This window comes from Mastigoproctus giganteus, chromosome 4 (genome assembly GCF_048544385.1).
Source record: "Mastigoproctus giganteus isolate SK-2022 chromosome 4, ASM4854438v1, whole genome shotgun sequence".
NCBI classification, from domain to species: domain Eukaryota; kingdom Metazoa; phylum Arthropoda; class Arachnida; order Uropygi; family Thelyphonidae; genus Mastigoproctus; species Mastigoproctus giganteus.
In genome coordinates this window covers 41,400,008-41,419,594 of record NC_143578.1, presented here as the reverse complement: position 1 = coordinate 41,419,594, position 19,587 = coordinate 41,400,008, and the positions used below count along the sequence as shown (strand labels likewise).

Below are 19,587 nucleotides of genomic sequence, written 5' to 3'. Positions count from 1 at the left end.
ATCAAGTCATAAAGGAGGTTAGGCAAGCGAAGGCTGATTTTGAGAAATCCTTGGCAAAGGATTCAAAGAAAAACAACAAAGACTTTATTTATGTAAACTCTAGAGGGAAGGAGATGACTCGGATTGGTCCACTTAACATAGATGGTTTGACTATTGATGATCCTGCTCAAGTAGCTGATAAAATGAATGAGTATTTTGCATCTACATTCACACATGAGGAATTCTTCAAGGAGGGGAATGCCAGAAGTTTATCAAACTCTAACAGGGTGGTACTGGGTTTTTCCATTAAGAGGCCCACCCAAATATAGGCCCATCTGGGCCTATATTAGGATTTTGTTTTCCCAATAGAAGCCCATGGGTTTTTATTGGGGACAAATAATAACGCTCTTTCTCGTAACGTACCGTATATTGGCGCTCTGTGCATGCCCGAGATGTTATTGCAATAGATGTGATCTGCGCATCTTTACTCGTTGTCAGAATATTTAACCCTAAAAATGGAAAATAAAGTCTAGTAAACGAAAATCGTATACTATCCAGGAAAAACTACAGTTTGTGACATGTTTAAAAGTGGGGGAAAGTCAAAATTCAATATCGCAACAAACAGGCATTGATAGGGAAAAATCTTCGCTGTTGGTTGCAACAAGAAGCAGAATTATTGAAGCTGGTTAAAAAACATAAACACAAACGTCTTGAGGGCACAGGAAGGAAGGCGTTTTATCCCAAAATTGAGAAAAAACTATATGAATTTTTCAAAAAGGAACGAAATAACCACCGATCAGTTACCTATAACACATTGCGAAACTATATTTTCTCACCAGAATTTGGCCTTAAAATACTACCGGCTTTTAAAGTAAGCAACAAGTTCTTATTTGGATGGACCTGGAGACATCGGATTAGATCACATAAAATAACTCATCATGGACAACTCGGATTGCTCTGATACAACAGGTTCTGAATGAAAATTACTAATATAAATAATTCTTGCAATTATTATTTGTCTTATATATTTATATTTTTTTAAGATAATAAGAATAATTTTTAATTTCATACTGTTCTATTGTTGCAATAATTAAAATAAAAATAACCTTTCATTAATCAAATAAATATTATTTAAAATAAAAATAGCCTTTCATTAATCAAATAAATATTATTTCAAAATAAACCTGTTTCCGTTAAGAAGCTCATGGGCTTCTATTTAGGGACAACATGAAAACCTTAAAAATGCAGAAACCAAATACAAGCCCATGGGCCTCTTAACGGAAAAACCCGGTAAGTGATTTTGTAATAATGGAGAGCAAAGGGAGGGGAAATTGTTTAAGTTAAATGTAAAAAAGGCGCCTGGGTTAAATGGAATCTGTCCAGTTATATTGAAGGAGCCAGCAAGGGAAGTAAGCAAGTCCATAGCCATAATTATGAGAGCATCCTTAGAGTCATGGGAGGTCCCCATGGACCAGAGATGTTCAAATGTATCCCCAATTCACAAAGGAGATGCAAAGAGTGACACAAATAACTATAGACATGTTAGTTTAACTTCTGTTCCGGGGAAAATAATGGAGTCACTGGTTAAAGAGGTGATACAGGATCACCTAAACAAGACTGCAGTAATAGTTCAGACACAGCATGGGTTTGATAAGGGGAAGTCTTGTCTGTCCAATTTGATTGGATATTGTGATGTGGTCACAAAGGAACTGGATGCAAAAAATAATTTTGATATCATATACTTGGATATCAGAAAAGGTTTTAATACTGTTGCACATGGAATACTGCTCTACAAATTGGAGCAGTATGGCATTAAGGACAATTTGCTGCAATGGATAAAGGGATGGTTGAGTGGGAGACAGCAGAGAGTGTAATAAATGGACACTGCTCTAAGTGGACTAATGTTATTAGTGGAGTCCCCCAGAGTTTTGTGCTGGGCCCATTGTTGTTTTGTGTATTTATCAGTGATATCGATGAAGGAATGTCCAAGTTTGCAGATGATACAAAGATTGGCAGGGTTGTTAATGACAGTAAAGACAGTACAGCAGGCCCTCATTATAATGCGGTTCGCTTTATGCTGATTCGCTATAACGCTGTTCTTATATTATAACCCATGTCTGACTATAACGCTGTCACAAATCACTATAATGCTCTTTTACAGATTGTATTTTTGGCATATTTAATGAAATCGTTTCATTTGATGGAGTCGATAGCTTGAAAATGAATAGCAAAACAGCATTAAAACGTTTCCCATGCCGACTTGAAAAATTTTCCCATGCTCAGTGAAATTTTCTCGAACGCTAATTTAATTGCAGTACAGTGACTTGTTACGTAGTTCTGAGATTAACATTTTAAAAAATGATCAAGTATATTGCTTGTAATATTTGCATTATGTGCATTTATCCGAAGTCTAGTCATCACTCAGTACACTATTAGACATTGTGCGTAACGGATAGTTTACTCTAACATTGTATCATAATTAATGCAACTAATGCGAACATTTTCGAAGAGTTAATATCAGATAAGAATGAAAAAGCAATATCTGGACACAGTACGAAGACTACAAATGTAAGAGAAAGACTGAATTTGAAAACTAAATTAGACGTTTTGAAGTGAATCGATTCTGGTCAACGACAAGCGGATGTGTGCCATAATTTAGGACTGTCAGGTTTAACTGTAAGAACAATTATAAAAAAAGAAAGAATTAATTTTAGTAGCAGGAAAGACAGCTGTTCCACTGCAAGCAATTAGGGCTAGGCTGGCTATTAGGATTGAAATGGAGAGACTTTAACTAATTTTATTAAAGATAATATCCAATGCAGAATTCAGTTAAGTTAAATATTATAAAAAAATATATAATAAAAAAAAGAGAGAGAGAGTAGCCTATATGATGATCTGAAGAAAACTCACAAAAAAAAAAATAATAAAAATAATAATGTGGAACCATTTAAAACTAGTAAGGGCTGGTTGAATAGATTTAAAATTCAGGGAGAAGCCACAAGTGCAGATCAAGGAGCCGAAACTTTCAAAAAAGAACTTGTTAAAATTATTGAAGAGGGGTATTATGTGATATACTTCTCAACAAGTTTTTAACATAGATGAAGCAGGACTTTTTTGGAAATGAATGCCTAAAAGAAGTTTCATATTAAAAAAAAGAAGAAAACATGCCAGGTTTCAAAGTGGCGAAGGATCGGGTGACTTTATTGTTGGGTGGTAACGTTGCGGGAGATTTAAAATTAAAACCCCTTTTAGTTTACCAGGAAGAGGGCCAAAGTACAACCCAAAATCGACACATTTTTCATGATTAAATTCATCAATTAAATTAAACCAATTTAGATCAATTAAATTCATGATTTTAATTTGAATTTTAAGTTTAATTTTGATACGTAAGTAGTTACCACATAAATATATACATATTTAATGCAGAATATTTTATATGTACAAATATTTGAATATTAAATATTTTGACTGACATTTCTGCATCTTTTTACTACCGTTTATTATTTATTAGGAAATATCCTATGGCACCGACCGCAGCTCACAAATACATATCTTACCTTATGGAAATACGATACTCGCTTAGCGCAGATTCACTTAGCACTCTGTTTTTCCGGAACGAATTATCAGCGTTAAGCGGGGGTCACCTGTATGCTACTACAACAGGATCTAGAAAAGTTAGGTAGATGGGCCAAGAAGTGGCAACTGAAATTTATCATTGACAAATGCAAAGTACTGCATATGGGTAGCAGTAACCCAAGAGAAATGTACCAACTGCGTGGTACTACACTCAGGGAGGTGTTGAATTAAAAAGACCTGGGGGTAATTGTGCAGTCAGATATGAAGTTCTCTGAGCAGTGCAGATGGGCTGCCAGAGGAGGTAATGGAGTTTTGTCAATGATATATAGGAATTTTGCTAGCAGAGACAAGGAGGTGATCATCCCTTTGTATAATGCAATGGTCAGGCCACACCTTGAGTACTGTGTATAGGTCTGGAGGGCTCAGTATAGGAAGGATCTAGAGTTGCTAGAACGAGTACAGAGAAGGGAAGCAAGATTGGTGAGAGGAACAAAGGGGTTCTCTTACCAGGAGAGGCTTAAATTCCGTCAGTTGCAGCATCTGGAGATTAGGCACCTGCGAGGTGATCTGATTGAGTTGTATAAGGCCTTGAATGAATTGAGCAAGTTCAGTGCTGATGGAATACTTTCACTTTCTCAGATTAAGAACCTGAGGAGGCATAGATTCAAATTGAGGAAAGACAGTTGTAGAATAGATGTGTGGAAGTTTTGCCTTTAACCAGTTGGTAATTGATTGCTGGAACAGGCTTCGATCTGTTGTTGTTGTGGAAGTTGATAGCTTAAATAAATTTAAGGCTAAACTATACAAACATTTGGAGTGACTGGATGGGTTAAATGAGAAGGTTTTTTGTTTTTGACTGATGCTGTATAGGCTTGTTTTCTTTCATCATAATTTTTTAAATATTACCTAGTCTTGGCGCATTATAGCCTTAGTTGCTAATGTGCCAAAAAAATCCAAACAAACCAAACCAAAATCTTTCATCATATGTCTCAAACTTATGCTAATGCAATCCCAGGTGCCTTTCTTATGTTTAACTTTGGCAATTTCTCCTCCACTTTGCTCTCAGTTATTACAAATTCATTATGCTTCCTATTAGTTTAATGAGCTTCTGGCCTCCACTTTCCTACAGATCCCTCATGTCTGAATGTAGATGCAGAACTGACTGTTTTGCATCTACATTCAGAAGTTTGTCAGCTACCTGAGCAGGATCATCAACAGTTGATCCATCGATATCAAGCGAAACCTACTTGATTCATCCCTTTCCTTCTAGAGTGGTCTTTGCTGTTTTTTTTTTTTTTTTTTGTTTTGCATCCGCTGCCAAAGATTTCTGTTATCTGCCTTTTGCTTGCCTTAACCTCCTTTGCGACTTGATTACAGACTAGCTTATATCTACCATAGGCTTCTGTGTCATCTGATAATTTATATGCATCCCATGCATTTTTCTTCTCTGCCACGAGTCTCATTAGTTCATCTGACGTCCATTTAGATTTAACCTTGAACAGTAGTTCTTATCTCTAAATAGGCCTATGAGGCTGGGAAAACTCATATTAAATAATTAAACTTCACACCAACCAGTACTTGAAAATATTTTAATATTGTAACTAAAAACACTGTATTTACAATAAAATGATTAAAACTAGTTTAAAATATTTAAAATATATAAATAAAAACAATTAAAATATGACTGAAAACATATATTAAAGAATATTAAAATATACTGTAACAACTGTAGCTTTCGGAGACGACAGTCTCCTTTCTCAACAGCGTACATTTTGCTGTATGCCACATCTTTAAATAGCAGGTCCACGGCATTCATCACATGGTTTCCCATTTGCACACCAGAACCGGAAATGGCTCAGGAGCACACTACCCAAAACCGTTCATCATGTGCCAAGACAACGGTTTAAAAGAGAGGGTGTAAACATACACCCTTATCTCTATTAATGGTATTACTGGCTGCCCCAATGCGTAAGCTCTCAAGCCATTTACGGTTCCAGAACCCCTGTGCATGATCTGTGATGACAGCATCCTCCGGGGAGATCTGATGTTGCTTCTCCCAGAAATGCTCTGCCACTGCAGACTTCCCATAATTTGCAGTCTTTATTGCATTCATGTGTTCCATGGATGTTCCATTTGGATGTTCCAATTGTTCCATTTGGCCATGGAAGAATTGGAATTGAGGATCTTTAAGGATTTGGAATTTCCCATACATAAATGGAAAAGATATGTTGATGACACATTCACCATTATTCAGAAGGGGAGAGAAGATCAAATACTCAATGTGCTTAACAGCTTCTCCCCATTTATCCAATTCACCTCAGAGGTGGAGACAGAGGGAACCCTACCATTTCTTGACGTGTTGGTGGTCAGAGAAAGATTTAGGCTTAAGACTAATGTTTTTAGGAAGCCTATGTGCCGGGGTCAGTATACCCATTACAACTCGGCACAGACCAGCCAACACAAAAACAGTGTAGTCAAGGCTTTAATTGATAGGGTGGGGTCCCACTTTACCACCTCAGAGGATAAAGATAATGAGATTATCAGAGTCACAGCAGACCTTAAGAAATGTGGTTACCCCCAGTGTGTCTTAGACAGATTCATTGGGGGAGTGATGTCTACCAGTAGTGAACCGTCTATCCCTGTGGGCACTGCATATATTCCTTACTATCTGGGCTTTACGGAACGCATTGCATGAATAGTTCAGGGGTGTCAAATATGCTGTGTGCAACTACCGGGACGGAGGTTTCACACAGTGATATCAAGAGTTAAAGACCCCATACCAAAGGAAGCCAACAGCAGGGTAGTTTATGAAATTAAATGCCCGGATTGTGAGGTATGTTATGTGGGAGAGACAGGGTGGCGACTTAAGGACCGGCTGGGGGAACACATGAATGCAATAAAGACTGCAAATTATGGGAAGTCTGCTGTGGCAGAGCATTTCTGGGAGAAGCAACATCAGATCTCCCTGGAGGATGCTGTCATCACAGATCATGCACAGGGGTTCTGGAACTGTAAATGGCTTGAGAGCTTATGCATTGGGGCAGCCAGTAATACCATTAATAGAGATAAGGGTGTACGTTTACACCCTCTCTTTGAAACCGTTGTCTTGGGACACGATGAACGGTTTTGGGTAGTGCACTCCCGAGCCATTTGGTTCTGGTGTGCAAATGTAAAATACCAATCGCATTCCTGGGGAACCATGTGACGAATGCCGTGGACCTGCTATTTAAGGATGTGGCATACAGCAAAATGTACGCTGTTGAGAAAGGAGACTGCCATCTCCGAAAGCTACAGTTGTTATGGTATATTTTAATTTTTAATATTCTTTAATATCTGTTTTCAGTCATTTTAATTGTTTTTATTTATATATTTTAAATATTTTAAACTAGTTTTAATCATTTTATTGTAAATACAGTGTTTTTAGTTACAGTATTAAAATATTTTCAAGTACTGGTTGGTGTGAAGTTTAATTATTTAATAACAGTATTTCTTAGTTGGTATGAAAAGCCTAGTAGCTTCCAAGATTAAATCCTTGAATACTTCCCATTTAGAATTTGCTGTTACTAACGTCATCAGTTGGTCCCACTGTATAGAATTTAAAAACTATCTGAGACCACTATAGTCACTTTTATGAAAGCTAAAACCCTTTCCTTTACCACTGATGCTAGTTACATTTTTGAGTAAATCCCACAGCAGTACACTGTGTGATCACTGCCACCTAGTGTTTCCTTTATCAGCAAATTCTTGCATGAATAATCACTGCTCATAATCAGATCAGGAGTATTATTCCCTGTGTTTGCCCCCCCTCGAACATGTTGCTGTAGAAAACAATCCTCCAATAAATCCACAAGTCTTGCTAGCTTGAAAGTGATCAACCCACAAGTTCCAGTCAATATCTGGAAAGAGTTAAAATCCCTCATTATAAGACATTCTGATTTACTGGCCCTCTATTTCTCTACACAACTGTTCGTTGTACTCATCAGAGTCTATAACACACTCCTACTGTCATTTTCTCTTTCCCAGTGTTTGTCACGCCAAACAGACTCAACATTGCACTGTGCACCCATGTCAACAGATGCACTTCCATAGATTTTTAGTTTCTTAACTAACAGCATAACCCCTCCTCCCTTCCTACCCTGTCTATCCTTTCTGTACACGTTGTACTCCCCAAATTCCAATTCTGCACTGCTTATATCTGTATGACACCATGTCACACAGATATAAGACACAGATGTAGACCTGTCAGTGAGAGAAATGCAAATCTAAAAACCAAATGCTATAACAGATGCCTGCAATTGAACAACAACCTGTTACTGCATGAAACGTGGATACTTCATGAAGTGTGTACATCAACAATTTGATTCAAACTGTGCTTCACTGTTATAAAGCCAGAGAGTATTACCAATTGCAGGAAAGTGTAAATCAGTAAGCACAACTTGCTCTCAATAACTGAAAGCGATATATGCCAATCAACACATGCATTTAATTAGGTGTGATTTAATTCCATGAATTTTTTTCTAATTGTGCAATAATCAACAAAGGTTTTTGGAATTTGAAGTGAAGAAATCAAAGAAAACATTTTCAAAAACAGCTATTAGGGGTTCTAGCTATGTCAATGGAGTAGATCGAGAGCACAAATTGCTGAAATATTGTCTAGGGATGAATCGACCCCATGTGACTAACATAGGGTTATCTCCGTTTTATACAGTGGCGGACAAAAAAACTGCATCAAACTCTTCTCTGGTTGATTTGCCTTTTTTTGCTTGACAAAAAAACCCCAGTTTCTGGGGGAAAAACCTTGCTATCTACGCCCAAGACCGACTAACTCGGCCATGGAGTGAAAAAAGCCCACTAAAGTTCCTCATGTAATCAACGCGATTCGAACCCGGGTCTTTTCCAGCAGGTGTGGGGAGGATGGTGATGATATCACTGTGCTACCCATGCAGACACCCTAATATGACAATTGAGAAAAGCACACTTAGAAAATAGTATTTTTCGAAGTATTTCTCAGCAGTCAACAGAGATTATATCCAGAATTTTTCCTCGCCGTATGAAAGAAAGCAGCAATGCTACAGTGGCGGACAAAAAAACTGCATCACCTTAAAAGTAACATTTATGGTTAGACGTACAAGATAGTGTTTGATTACAGTCATTTTGTTTGTCGCAAAGCAAAGGTATTGCTTCAGCTAATGCTTCTATTGCATCAGACAGTAATTGCAAGGTATTGCTTCAGCTAATGCTTCTATTGCATCAGACAGTAATTGCAAGGTATTGCATCAGCTGTTTCTATAAATATGGCATTGGAAGGGTATACATGCTCATTAGTATCCTGTTTTGCAGAGGTGCAAGCATGGCTCCATATGTTCAGTTAACACCAAGAAATAACAAGTGTAGCTATTTTGCGCTGTCCCAGGAAGGGCTTTCTACACGTGCTATCACTGATGAAATAGGTTGCCACCAGTCAACAGTATCCTGAGTGCTGAAATTAAAGCGTGAAACTGATGATGTGAAGAGATGACCTGAATCAGGCTGTAAGAGCGTGACTACGCCTTCCCAAGATCGATATTTGAAACGGCTATGCCTTCGTAATCGCCATGCTAGCTCTCCTGATCTAAAACTGGGCTTTAAGATGGCTTCTGGTGTTGAAACAAGTGCACAAACTATCCAAAGGCTTTCAGAATGTGGTCTGCATGCCCATCAGCCCAAGAAGAGGCCTTTGTTGACCCAACAAATGAGGAAGAAGTGATTTTCTTGGGTTAAAATGCATGTTTCATGGACAAAAGAGCAATGGAACACTGTCATCTTTTCTGACGAATCGAAATTCAACCTGCATGGCTTGGATGGGAAGCATGTCAGAAGAAGAAAATTGGAGGCCATACCATCCTGACTGCATAACACCAACTTTAAAGTTCTCCGCTGGTCAGATGGTCAACTAAACATAACAAGCAGAGGTGTGGGGCGAATTAAGTTTATTAACAGAACAGTGAATGCAGAAACTCACACTTATCTTGGAGGAGTGCCTGAAACTTGTTATTAGGGATCACCACACATGTCCAAAACTGCATTTTTCAACAGGACTCAGCACCTTTGCCACACAGCAAAATTGGTAAGTTTTATGCTATTTAGATTTAATGATGAGTTTGTCTTCTTGTCTCACAAGGCTTAAAACATACTGACACCAATGTTTTCCCTCTGTTTTTTTTTTCCCCTTAAGGTGCAGTCATACCTCAGAAATGCTAGCATTATAGTGTTGGACTGGCAGCAATCTAGATTTGAACCCTATTGAAAATTGCTGGTACATAATGTTGTCTAAAATTGCTCAGAAGAAGACAACATGTAAGATTCAGCTTCAGGTGAGCATTGTAAGGGTGTGGTACCACGAAATTGGGCAACCGTATATCCAGAAGTTTATTAACTCTATGCAAGATCATTGCAAGACTGTAATTGCAGCTCGAGGAGGAACAACAAAATGTTAAGGACTTATTTTGCTGATTTCCAGTACATAATACTATTATGTTAACTTGTCATTTCAGTTTGTACACGTAAATTCAATAAAATGTATGTTTGGTTATCATAAATTCAAATTGAGGAAAGACGGAAGTAAGATAAACATGCGTAAATTTGCCTTTAGCCAGCGGGTGGTTCGTTGGTGGAACAGACTTCCATCCCTTGTCGTGGAAGTTGATAGCCTAAATAAGTTTAAGGCTCAGCTGGACAGGTATTTCGAACGAACAGAGGGGTGAAGTGGTTTTTTTTTTTTTTTTTGCTGATGCTGCATAAGCTTGCTTTCTTGCATCAAATGCCTCTACTAATGCTAATGCACATGATTTCTCATATTTCCATTTATTATGCATTTTACCTGTTGGGAAGATATTTATGGCAGTTAGGTATATCAGGTGGTCCTTTTATTGGATTTTATTCACAGAGATATATATCCCATTGAACAAATGCATTTCGAACATTTCTGCAACCCGCAATGCAGCACAAAACACATTATTTGAAAAATTCACAAGTGATGCAGTTTTTTTGTCCACCAGTGTATATTGGCATTATCATTTTTTTTTTTTTTTTTTTTTTTGACAATTATTTGGTATATTCTTTTTACTAAAATACCTCTGTATTTTAGTAACTCATTTATTTTATCTATACTTGCACTTTTTTATTTTTTAATTTTCCTATTACAGTCTAAGCTCTATATAATGATCTTCCAGGGGAAGATCATTATATAGAGCTTCCAGGGGAATGTGAAAACAGGTGAGTTGTTATATTGTAAGGGCATTATATCGATTGTTCTTAAAATAGCGTTAAGTTAATGAGAAATTGGTCAGGACCAACCACATAGAACACTAAAAAGAGTCTCTATAAAGAGCTTTGATTGTATATCTTTAATTTCTTCTGCAGTTAATTTTATTTCTTCTTTAATGTTGTTTTCTAATTTGTTTCCCTTTGCTTCTATGTAACTTTGCAAAATAATTTACCATATGACTGAATCTATTTATTATTTTAACATTCATTTAATTCTTTTATTTCCTATTGTTCACCAAATCTTTTTTTTTTTTTGCTCCAAAAAATCATTTTTAATTCTTTTGAAAACCTATATAAATACTGCACTCCTGTTTTATTTTTCATTTCTCTATATTGATTTTATTTCAAATCTCCTTATTCTTGGTATACCTGTGCTCTTGTTTTATTTGATAAGGGTTTCTGAAATGCTTTTTGCAGTGATCTTACCATAATCTTTTACTTCTTCTGTATGCCACGGTGTTCATTTTATTCTTATTTTTATATTCTGTTTTCCTAATGTTTCATATGCTGTCTTATAGCAAATTTTAATAATTTTCCATTTTATTCCTTGCTAATTTTCATTTTAATGAAAATCAGTCCAAGTTTCTTTTAATTCAAAGTATGCCATTCATCTATTTTTGTATAGATTCCTAACACTTTCATCTTGTAAGAATGCAATCTTGGATTTTTTCTTTATCTTTGTTTATTTTTTTCTTTTTCGTAAGAAATTCCTTAAATGTGAATGTTCCTGCTACTAATTTCTGATTACTTCCAATATCTACTGATGATATTGATTGTATATCCTGTATATTTTCCACTTTTTATGTCTGAATATGTAATCAGTTACTGATTTACTGCCCATATTTGTTCATATTATTTTATGTTGTTCTTCATGTTCAAAAAAAAATTAATTCATATTTACAATCTGTATAGAATTGTAATTTATTTCCATTTTGGTTCACTCTGTGTTCATTTAACTATTGAAAAATTCCGGTTACTATTTTACCTCTTAATTGGGAATTTAAGTCTTTGGCTATTACTAATTCATTCTTATTATCTACCTCAGTTAAAATCTTGTAATTAATTATAGAATGTATTATTTAGGTTTTTTTCCTCTTCTGGGCCATATATGTCTAATATGTTTACTGTGTTCCTTCATAGTTGCAGTTTTATATGTAGCGTTCTTTCTGATTATCGTTTTTTTTTTAATGATTTATGTATTAAAATCCTTAGTTATTTAAGCAGCTCTTTCAGTTTTCTGCAACCCCACTATATATTAATATATAATTTTCCACATTTATTATACCTTTTCCTTTCTTTTTAGTTTTTATTAGTTTACAAATCTTAGTTTTTCTGTTTTCTTCTTCTCCCACTATTTCTTCTTTTTTTCCCCATTAATTGCCCTTAAATTCCATTTTCCACCTTTCTTCTTATAGGCTTTCCCTAATTTGTTTTTAGTCATTTTCATATTTTCAGTTCAGTTTTCCTTTAATTTTCTTTGAGCATTTTAATTTTACATCTGAAGGGTGGGTTGCTACCCCTTAAAATATAGCTGTTGGGGTTATTGGGATACACAGACCTCCTTACCAAAATATGGTGGTAGTCCACAAAGATGTAGTTCACAATGATGTTTCCAACAGTTGATTTTGGGTGACCCACTGTTTATGCTGTCTGATGAATGGACATACTTGCTATGTGAAAGCCTGCTGTCATGCCTCTTGTGAAGAGATCTAGTTTCTATTTCTCGACCATTGTTTCTGCCTGATACTGAGCGTACTTGCCTTTTTATATCCTACTTGTAACTAGTACTGTCCTCTACCGATCATGTGACCTCTGGATTTAACCATTACTTCCGAGGGATAAGGTTTGTTGTTGCTTGTTATTTGGTTTCTAGGAGCATTAGCAACTAAGGCCATATTGCTCCGGGGATATGCGGTGGTCATTCCCTGACCTTTCCTCATCCTCCATATTTGGGGTCACAGGCTCGAACCCCAGTCTAATCAAGAAGTGTGTGCTACGCACTGCTACTCCTGCCCACCTGGCTACAGAGATGCCGAGGGATAAGGCGTTCTGATACATATTGTGGTATGCCTAATAAATTATTCAGTGAGGCATATAGCTAACATCTTCCTTAGACCTTAACTTCTATAGCTATTTTAGTAAAAATTAGTAAAAATTGTCACATACATCCTAATGCAGTATTAGCTATCTCTGGGTTGTCTAGCTTGCAATGATGAATGCTTACCTGTATTGTGCATGCCAACCTCAGAGGATTCTTTCAATACAAAATTCTATCTCATTGGAATGATTTTTACTAGTGATATAAATTACACATCTCTATCAATCTGTCCACTAAAATAGCCATCAGTATTTGAGCAAAATGGTTGTATAAACAACCATTTTCATTAAAGTAGGAATGCAAAACTGAATCTTGGTCAGCAGATCAAACTGCACATATAGGCTAATTTGTCACCTAGCTAAAGATAAATATGGATTTTAAACTTCTTTTAGTGTATTAACATGACATACCATTAATGTTAATTGCTATATTGGAACTGCCATCTTCTTTATGGAGAATGGCATTAAATCTTTTTGCTAATTACAAGAGGAAGTATTTTAACAATTTTAATTAATGTGCAGCATAGTATGCTTTTATGGACTTGCTGTATTTCAGTTAATTCATCCGAAAGGTTAATAACAATTACTAGCCGTGATATAACCAGGGAGTTGTGTGTTACATCATATAACATGCATTGTATATTTTGATTTATTTATGATTATAATTATATAACAGTGTAGATTTTATTTAGGTAAATGGGACCAAGGTGATGGATAATCAAATATTCAGTCAATATGAAATGTTCTTGCAGGCTTGTATATTGCTAAAATGTGTTGATCATTGATAACCTTTATTTTGTAGTCTAGTATGGGACCAGAAAAAAATTGGCAAAGACTTCTCTACTTCAGATTTTATCTGAAATAACTAAAGCTTGGATACTGAAAACTGTATTATATTGGGATTCATCTGTTTAGTGATTTTTTAATTTAAAAAAAAAAGTTAGTAATAAGAAAATTCACATAGCATCCCTTAACATGTTATCTAATAAATTTGTTTATTTTAATTTGCCTAGCATAGCATTGCAAGAATTAAAAATATACCAATATGAATAAATGACATAAAAAAGGAGAGGTTTAAAAAACATTTGTTTCATCTAATTCATTCTAGTAGAAATAATTTTTTTTAAAAAATCTATATGAATGTTTTAATATAAATCTTTATTTGCTGTATGCTAAAGTATACATTGTTTTTCAGGAACCCAGATGAACATGCAAACAGCTCTGTTGGTCATTTATGGACATGCTGTGTTCCAGATTCTTTAGTTACGATCAGTGGCCACGATGTGTCTAGTTTAGCATTTGGCAAAGATCACTGCTTATTTCTAACAAAAGAGGGAAAGTTGTACAGTTTTGGAAAAGGTGAAAGTGGACAGCTTGGCTTGGGCAATGTAGAGGACCACTTAAAGGAACCTTGTCAAATTAAAGAACTTCCTAAAAAAATTGTTTCTATATCTTGTGGAGCAAGGCATAATGCAGCAGTATGTGATGATGGGGATATCTATATGTGGGGAGATAATTCCAATAAACAGTGTGGAATATCTGGAAAAGATAAGCTTCTTTTGCCTACCCATGTGAAGTTATCTGAACTGGAAACAAAGTGCTGTGTATGTAATGGATTAATTTCAAAAAAAGCTCACATAGCTCAAGTTGCATGTGGAGAAGCACACACATTAGCAATTACATGTAATTATGAATTGTGGATCTGGGGAACAGGCATACAGTTGGGATTAAAGGATATTACAGAGACTCTTCCAATACAACATAATTTTTTCCATAATCAGAAAGTGCTTTCTGTTGCATGTGGTCTTGGACATAGTTTAGTGGTTGTAGAAACACCAAAGAATATTTGCCCTGAAGAGTCATCCAGTAACAGTGAGGATGTTTTGTGTTCAGAATGTAAATCCAAAGATACATTAAATAGTAATGGTACTTTAACAAATGGTGATATTTGTCCTTTAGGACTTCCACTGGACAAGGAAAAATGTGACGATTCTAGAACTAGCAGTGTTACACTGAGTGAAAAAGAGCAACTGTCTGTTGCCTCTCATGGTGAGGAAACAGTTTCTTTAAATGAACCATCTAAAGATGTAAATGATATGACTGTCAGTGACAGATTATCAGTTCCGAGTGACCTAACTAACAGTGTTAGGATAGAACAAACCACAGTAGAGAATTCAACAGGTCTTAATGGCAATAATGCTGATGTAGTTAATGATCTTCCACAAGACATTTCTGATAATAAAAATGTTATGATATTAGAAGATGGAACAGAAGTTGAAATGCGTGAAAAACAGTCTCCTGATACTAACCACATGCCTAATTCTAGAAGTGACAATTCTGTAAAATATGAAACTTCTCCAGATGGTGTTTATTCAAAGCGTTCTGGTTCGATTATTGACCATCAGTCTGCCCGAGAATTTTTAAATCGTCATTTCAGTCTGACAGCTGGTTGTTCATTTTCTCCTTCACAAATTTCAGAAAGTAACTGTGATGCAGAGAAGGACCAAAGTGATCCTAAAATACCATTTGTGAAAAGTTTTGTTTCCAAAATGAGAACCACAATGACGCGAATTCCTTCACTTGCATACAGATTAAGTGAATCATCTAATGAAGAATCTTGTGGCAGTCAAGAATCTTTCGAAGTGATTGAAGATGACAATAAATATCTGCAAATATCTGACTGTATACCATTGAGACGGACAGGTTCTATGCGGTCCTTAATAGAAGTAAGACGGTCCCAACGTCTTAAAGATAGTGAACGAAAAGGAAGTCTTGAATCACTTATGCCCAAATTTTGCCAGAAGAGGAAAAACCAGACAGAAAAATCTCGGCACAGTCAAAGAAAAGAAGAAAATGGTCAGGCATGTTTGCAGACACAGGTGTGGTCATGGGGAAAGGGAGATGGAGGAGTTCTTGGTCACGGAGATGAATTAGACAGGTGAGTTTTAAAAGTAAGAAATATAACGCAACACACTAAAATATAATGTGTTGTGTTAAAAGAAGTTGCTGAATTTTGTTGAAAGATATGAATTTAAAGACATTCCAAATTTGAGCACAAGTACTTTTTCTATATTATATAAATATTTTTATATAATATTTACATTATATAAAATTTTATATAATATAATATTTACATTTTACACTGGAGGAAGAACATGAAGAAACAAATTTTCTAAATTTATTAAATTTTACCCTTACATGAGATATGCAAACAGTACAATTTAACATTTACCGAAAACCTATCAATCCTGGTATGTTTCTGCATTAAAGAAGCTATCATCCATTTACTTACAAAAGGTCCATAATATTTAACCAGTTTCCTAATGCCTACAAATATTCTACTTCTGAACCCATCTTGGACTTAGAAATTGATATACTAACCAATAGATTTTTAAATAGAGGCTATCCACTCTCTATTATTAATCAAATCAAACTACAAGCTAAAAATAAGCCAAAAAATAGAACCCAAGAAATAAAGTATTTTTTATTGGTTTTTATCGATACCAGTCGATAAAACCAATAAAAAATATTTTATACCGTACATCGAACAAGGGCATAAATAAAACTCAAACTCTTTAAAGATACAGAATTTAAATTTGTATCCAAGCCTATGCAGAAACTCCATAATATATTGAGAAATCACACAGTTCTTACTTCTTTCTTGTAAATGACCTTGTATACAATATTTCTTGTAGTCAGTGTGATTCGTTGTATCAAGGCTTGACTTTGTGTACCCTAGATTTATGCGTAAAACAATACACTACTTCGGTCCACACATCATGTGCATCGGAATTGGCTTTTCATGCCGTCAATAGAAGTCATACTTTCCTATTTAACGAAACAAAAATTAAATTTTGAACATACAACATAATTGCATAAAATTATTAATCGCTGAAACCCTTTAAATGAAGTTACATGCAAATTCTATCAATGTGCGGTGTCCTTTCCTAATTTCGGATTTCTGGTCTTTTTTTACGCATGTGCCAGCACAAATAATCTCTTCATTTAAGAACTTAACATACACACACACACACTTATTTCTGACCTGTGAACAAGACGATTAGTTGAAAAACTTAGTCTGCTTAAGGAGGGAAAGTACAGTAAAACTTTGTTTAAAGTGTTCATCCAAATTTCATAGTCGTGATTTTAATTATTTATTTCCGTAATAAGTTTTCAGTTTTTAATTATTCTGACACTGTCTTCTCGCACTCATAGTTCCGTTTGGTTGGTTTGATGTGTTGGTTTGGGGTCCTTGGCTTTCAATTCCGTTGTGCATCAGATCATTCGTGGCCCTGTGAGTGAAAGATTTCATTAAATTTTATTCGTTTACATTTGGAGAGCATTTACTAGAAGCATTCTATACAAAAGATTGAGGTAATCTCTTATTCTTTTTAAATATATAATATTTACAGAAACACTACCTTCCAAAAAAGTATCCAGAAACATTTTGTTTTCACATTGTCTGCTGCTTACTTCAATAAGGTGTCAGTCCCTCTTTATCTACTATGACACATTCCACCTTCTAGGAAGACTGTCCAACTAACTGTAGGCTACAGTGGATATAGTTCTTCATTCCTTCTGCAGAACAGCGAATGATTGAATTAGTTGTGTGAAGTGCTGGTCTAGCCCTCATCTGACATCCCAGTTCATTTCATAGGTGTTCCAGAGGGTTCAGATTTGGACTGCGCCAGCATTCTAATTTTTGTATATTCTTGAACAGCACCAGTGGTATGACATGAGGAATTATCCTGTCAAAATAAGCATGGGTCTATACTAAAGAACTACTACTTTGTAAGAAGAATGCAAATATCCAAAATATTAAGATAGGCATTGTTGTTTGAAGATCCTGCAAACTTCATTGTTGGCACAGTGTACTCTGGCAGCTGACATTCTCCAGAAGTCACCTACACCTACCTATCTGATCAGAATAGGCTGTAGCAAAATTTGTCACTCCATAGAACCAATTTCCAGTGCTCTGTGAACCAGTTATGGCATTTATGCAAAGCATAGAACACTAATTGCAGTTTGTGGTGTTTTACTTATGTGCCTTGCTAGAAACAGAGGCTGTAGTGTAGTGTGTTTGCACAGACTTTAATCCTTGTCAACACCTTAAACTCCTGGCTGATGACTTGCAGGAATATGTGACCAGATTGTTGTACTACCCTTTTGAGTACCCCCTGGTCACATGGAGTGAGCTTTTGTAGTGTTCCTATGCATTGGTGGATGATGGTGACACTCAGAATTTTTTTACTTTTCATTTCATGATGATATCACTTAACAGCTTACTTTGGATAGTATATGCTGTCAGCAATGTGACATCAGATGATAACACCCCTCTTAAAATCAGCTTGGCCATAACAAACTAACTTGCATGCCTCATGTGCCGTCCTTATATACCAGGCTGAGTTGCTTATTTATCTGAGATCTAGTAGACTGAAATCAGAAGTGTCTGGATACTTTTTAGAGAATAGTATAAGAGACTATTCTGAATTCATCCTAAATATGACTATCATAATGTCAGTAGAATGATTAGTAACTTTAATTTTTATAGATCACAGCCATCTTGTGTGATGAATCTTTCAGGCCAAGGTGTAATTAGAGTTGTAGCTGGTGGTAGTCATTCTCTTGCTCTGACTTCAGATTGCCGAATCTTCAGTTGGGGGCTGAATGGAAGTAGACAACTAGGACACAGTATTGGTTCTGCAGTTGTTTTGTCACCAAAGGTTATGGAGGTATTATTATAATATATATTTTTTTAACTTTTGTCACTAATGTACAGTACTTGATTAATGAAACTATCAGATTGAACCAGTAGTAATGTGTTTTATCTTTTTTCTATACAATTATTAAATCTGTTGGATGATTTCTAAAAATCATTGGAATGAATGGTGAGTACAAGTGATTGTTTCTTTCTCTTTATGGGATGTTCATTTTAGTTCTTGTTTTATTAGGTTCCAGGTTGAGCCTTAACTTCTGTGAGATTTATAGAGAATTGCCTACTGTAGTAGTCCACAAACCATTCAAAAGGTTAATAATCTTCAAACAAAGGGACCATTGACAAGCTGTGAACATTGTATGTTAATGTGGAACAGTTAAAGAAATAACTACTTATTAAGGAAAGGGGATGAATTTTTGTTTTCACAAGGGGAATTGCAGTGATCTTAGATATCTTAAGTTCTTTTAGATTTAAGTTCTTTTAAATCATTACTTTAACAAAATACAAATGCTAATTGGGAAAATATTCAGGGAAGTTATTTTGGAAGCTACTAAGCTTTTTATACCAAAAATAAATGTCAAAAGAAATTATGATGACCTTGGAATTAGAGAAGGAAGCTGCATGAAATGATTATAAATTATCAGGAAACCCTTAACCCAGAAGTAAATATAAAATAGTCTATAACAAAATTACTGGGATGGGTGGGCTGCTCAGAATTCTTAGCTAAGCATCCAAAGAAGTATTGTAAGGAATGTTTTGCTTATGCTAGCAGTAAAAGGAAAGAAATTCAATCATATCAGTCCACTTTATATTCATGGTAATAGTAATTATGATTCTAAACCATTTGCTGATAAGCTGAATAAATATTTTAATTCACATGTGTGGAAGTTTTAAAAATACTTGGATGCCAGTGA

The 19,587-nt window shown here is 35.4% G+C and overlaps 1 protein-coding gene across 2 annotated transcripts in view; it reads left to right on the top strand.

Annotated features, from left to right (window-relative positions):
* The window catches only part of Als2 (Amyotrophic lateral sclerosis 2), a 177,543-nt gene that overhangs the window by 11,764 nt on the left and 146,192 nt on the right, over positions 1 to 19,587 (top strand). For both annotated transcript variants that reach the window (XM_090372668.1, XM_090372667.1), the window contains exons 2-3: positions 14,153 to 15,895; positions 18,509 to 18,689. In XM_090372668.1, the coding sequence (XP_090228794.1) occupies positions 14,153 to 15,895; positions 18,509 to 18,689 (1,924 nt within the window). The remainder of the gene's footprint in view (positions 1 to 14,152; positions 15,896 to 18,508; positions 18,690 to 19,587) is intronic.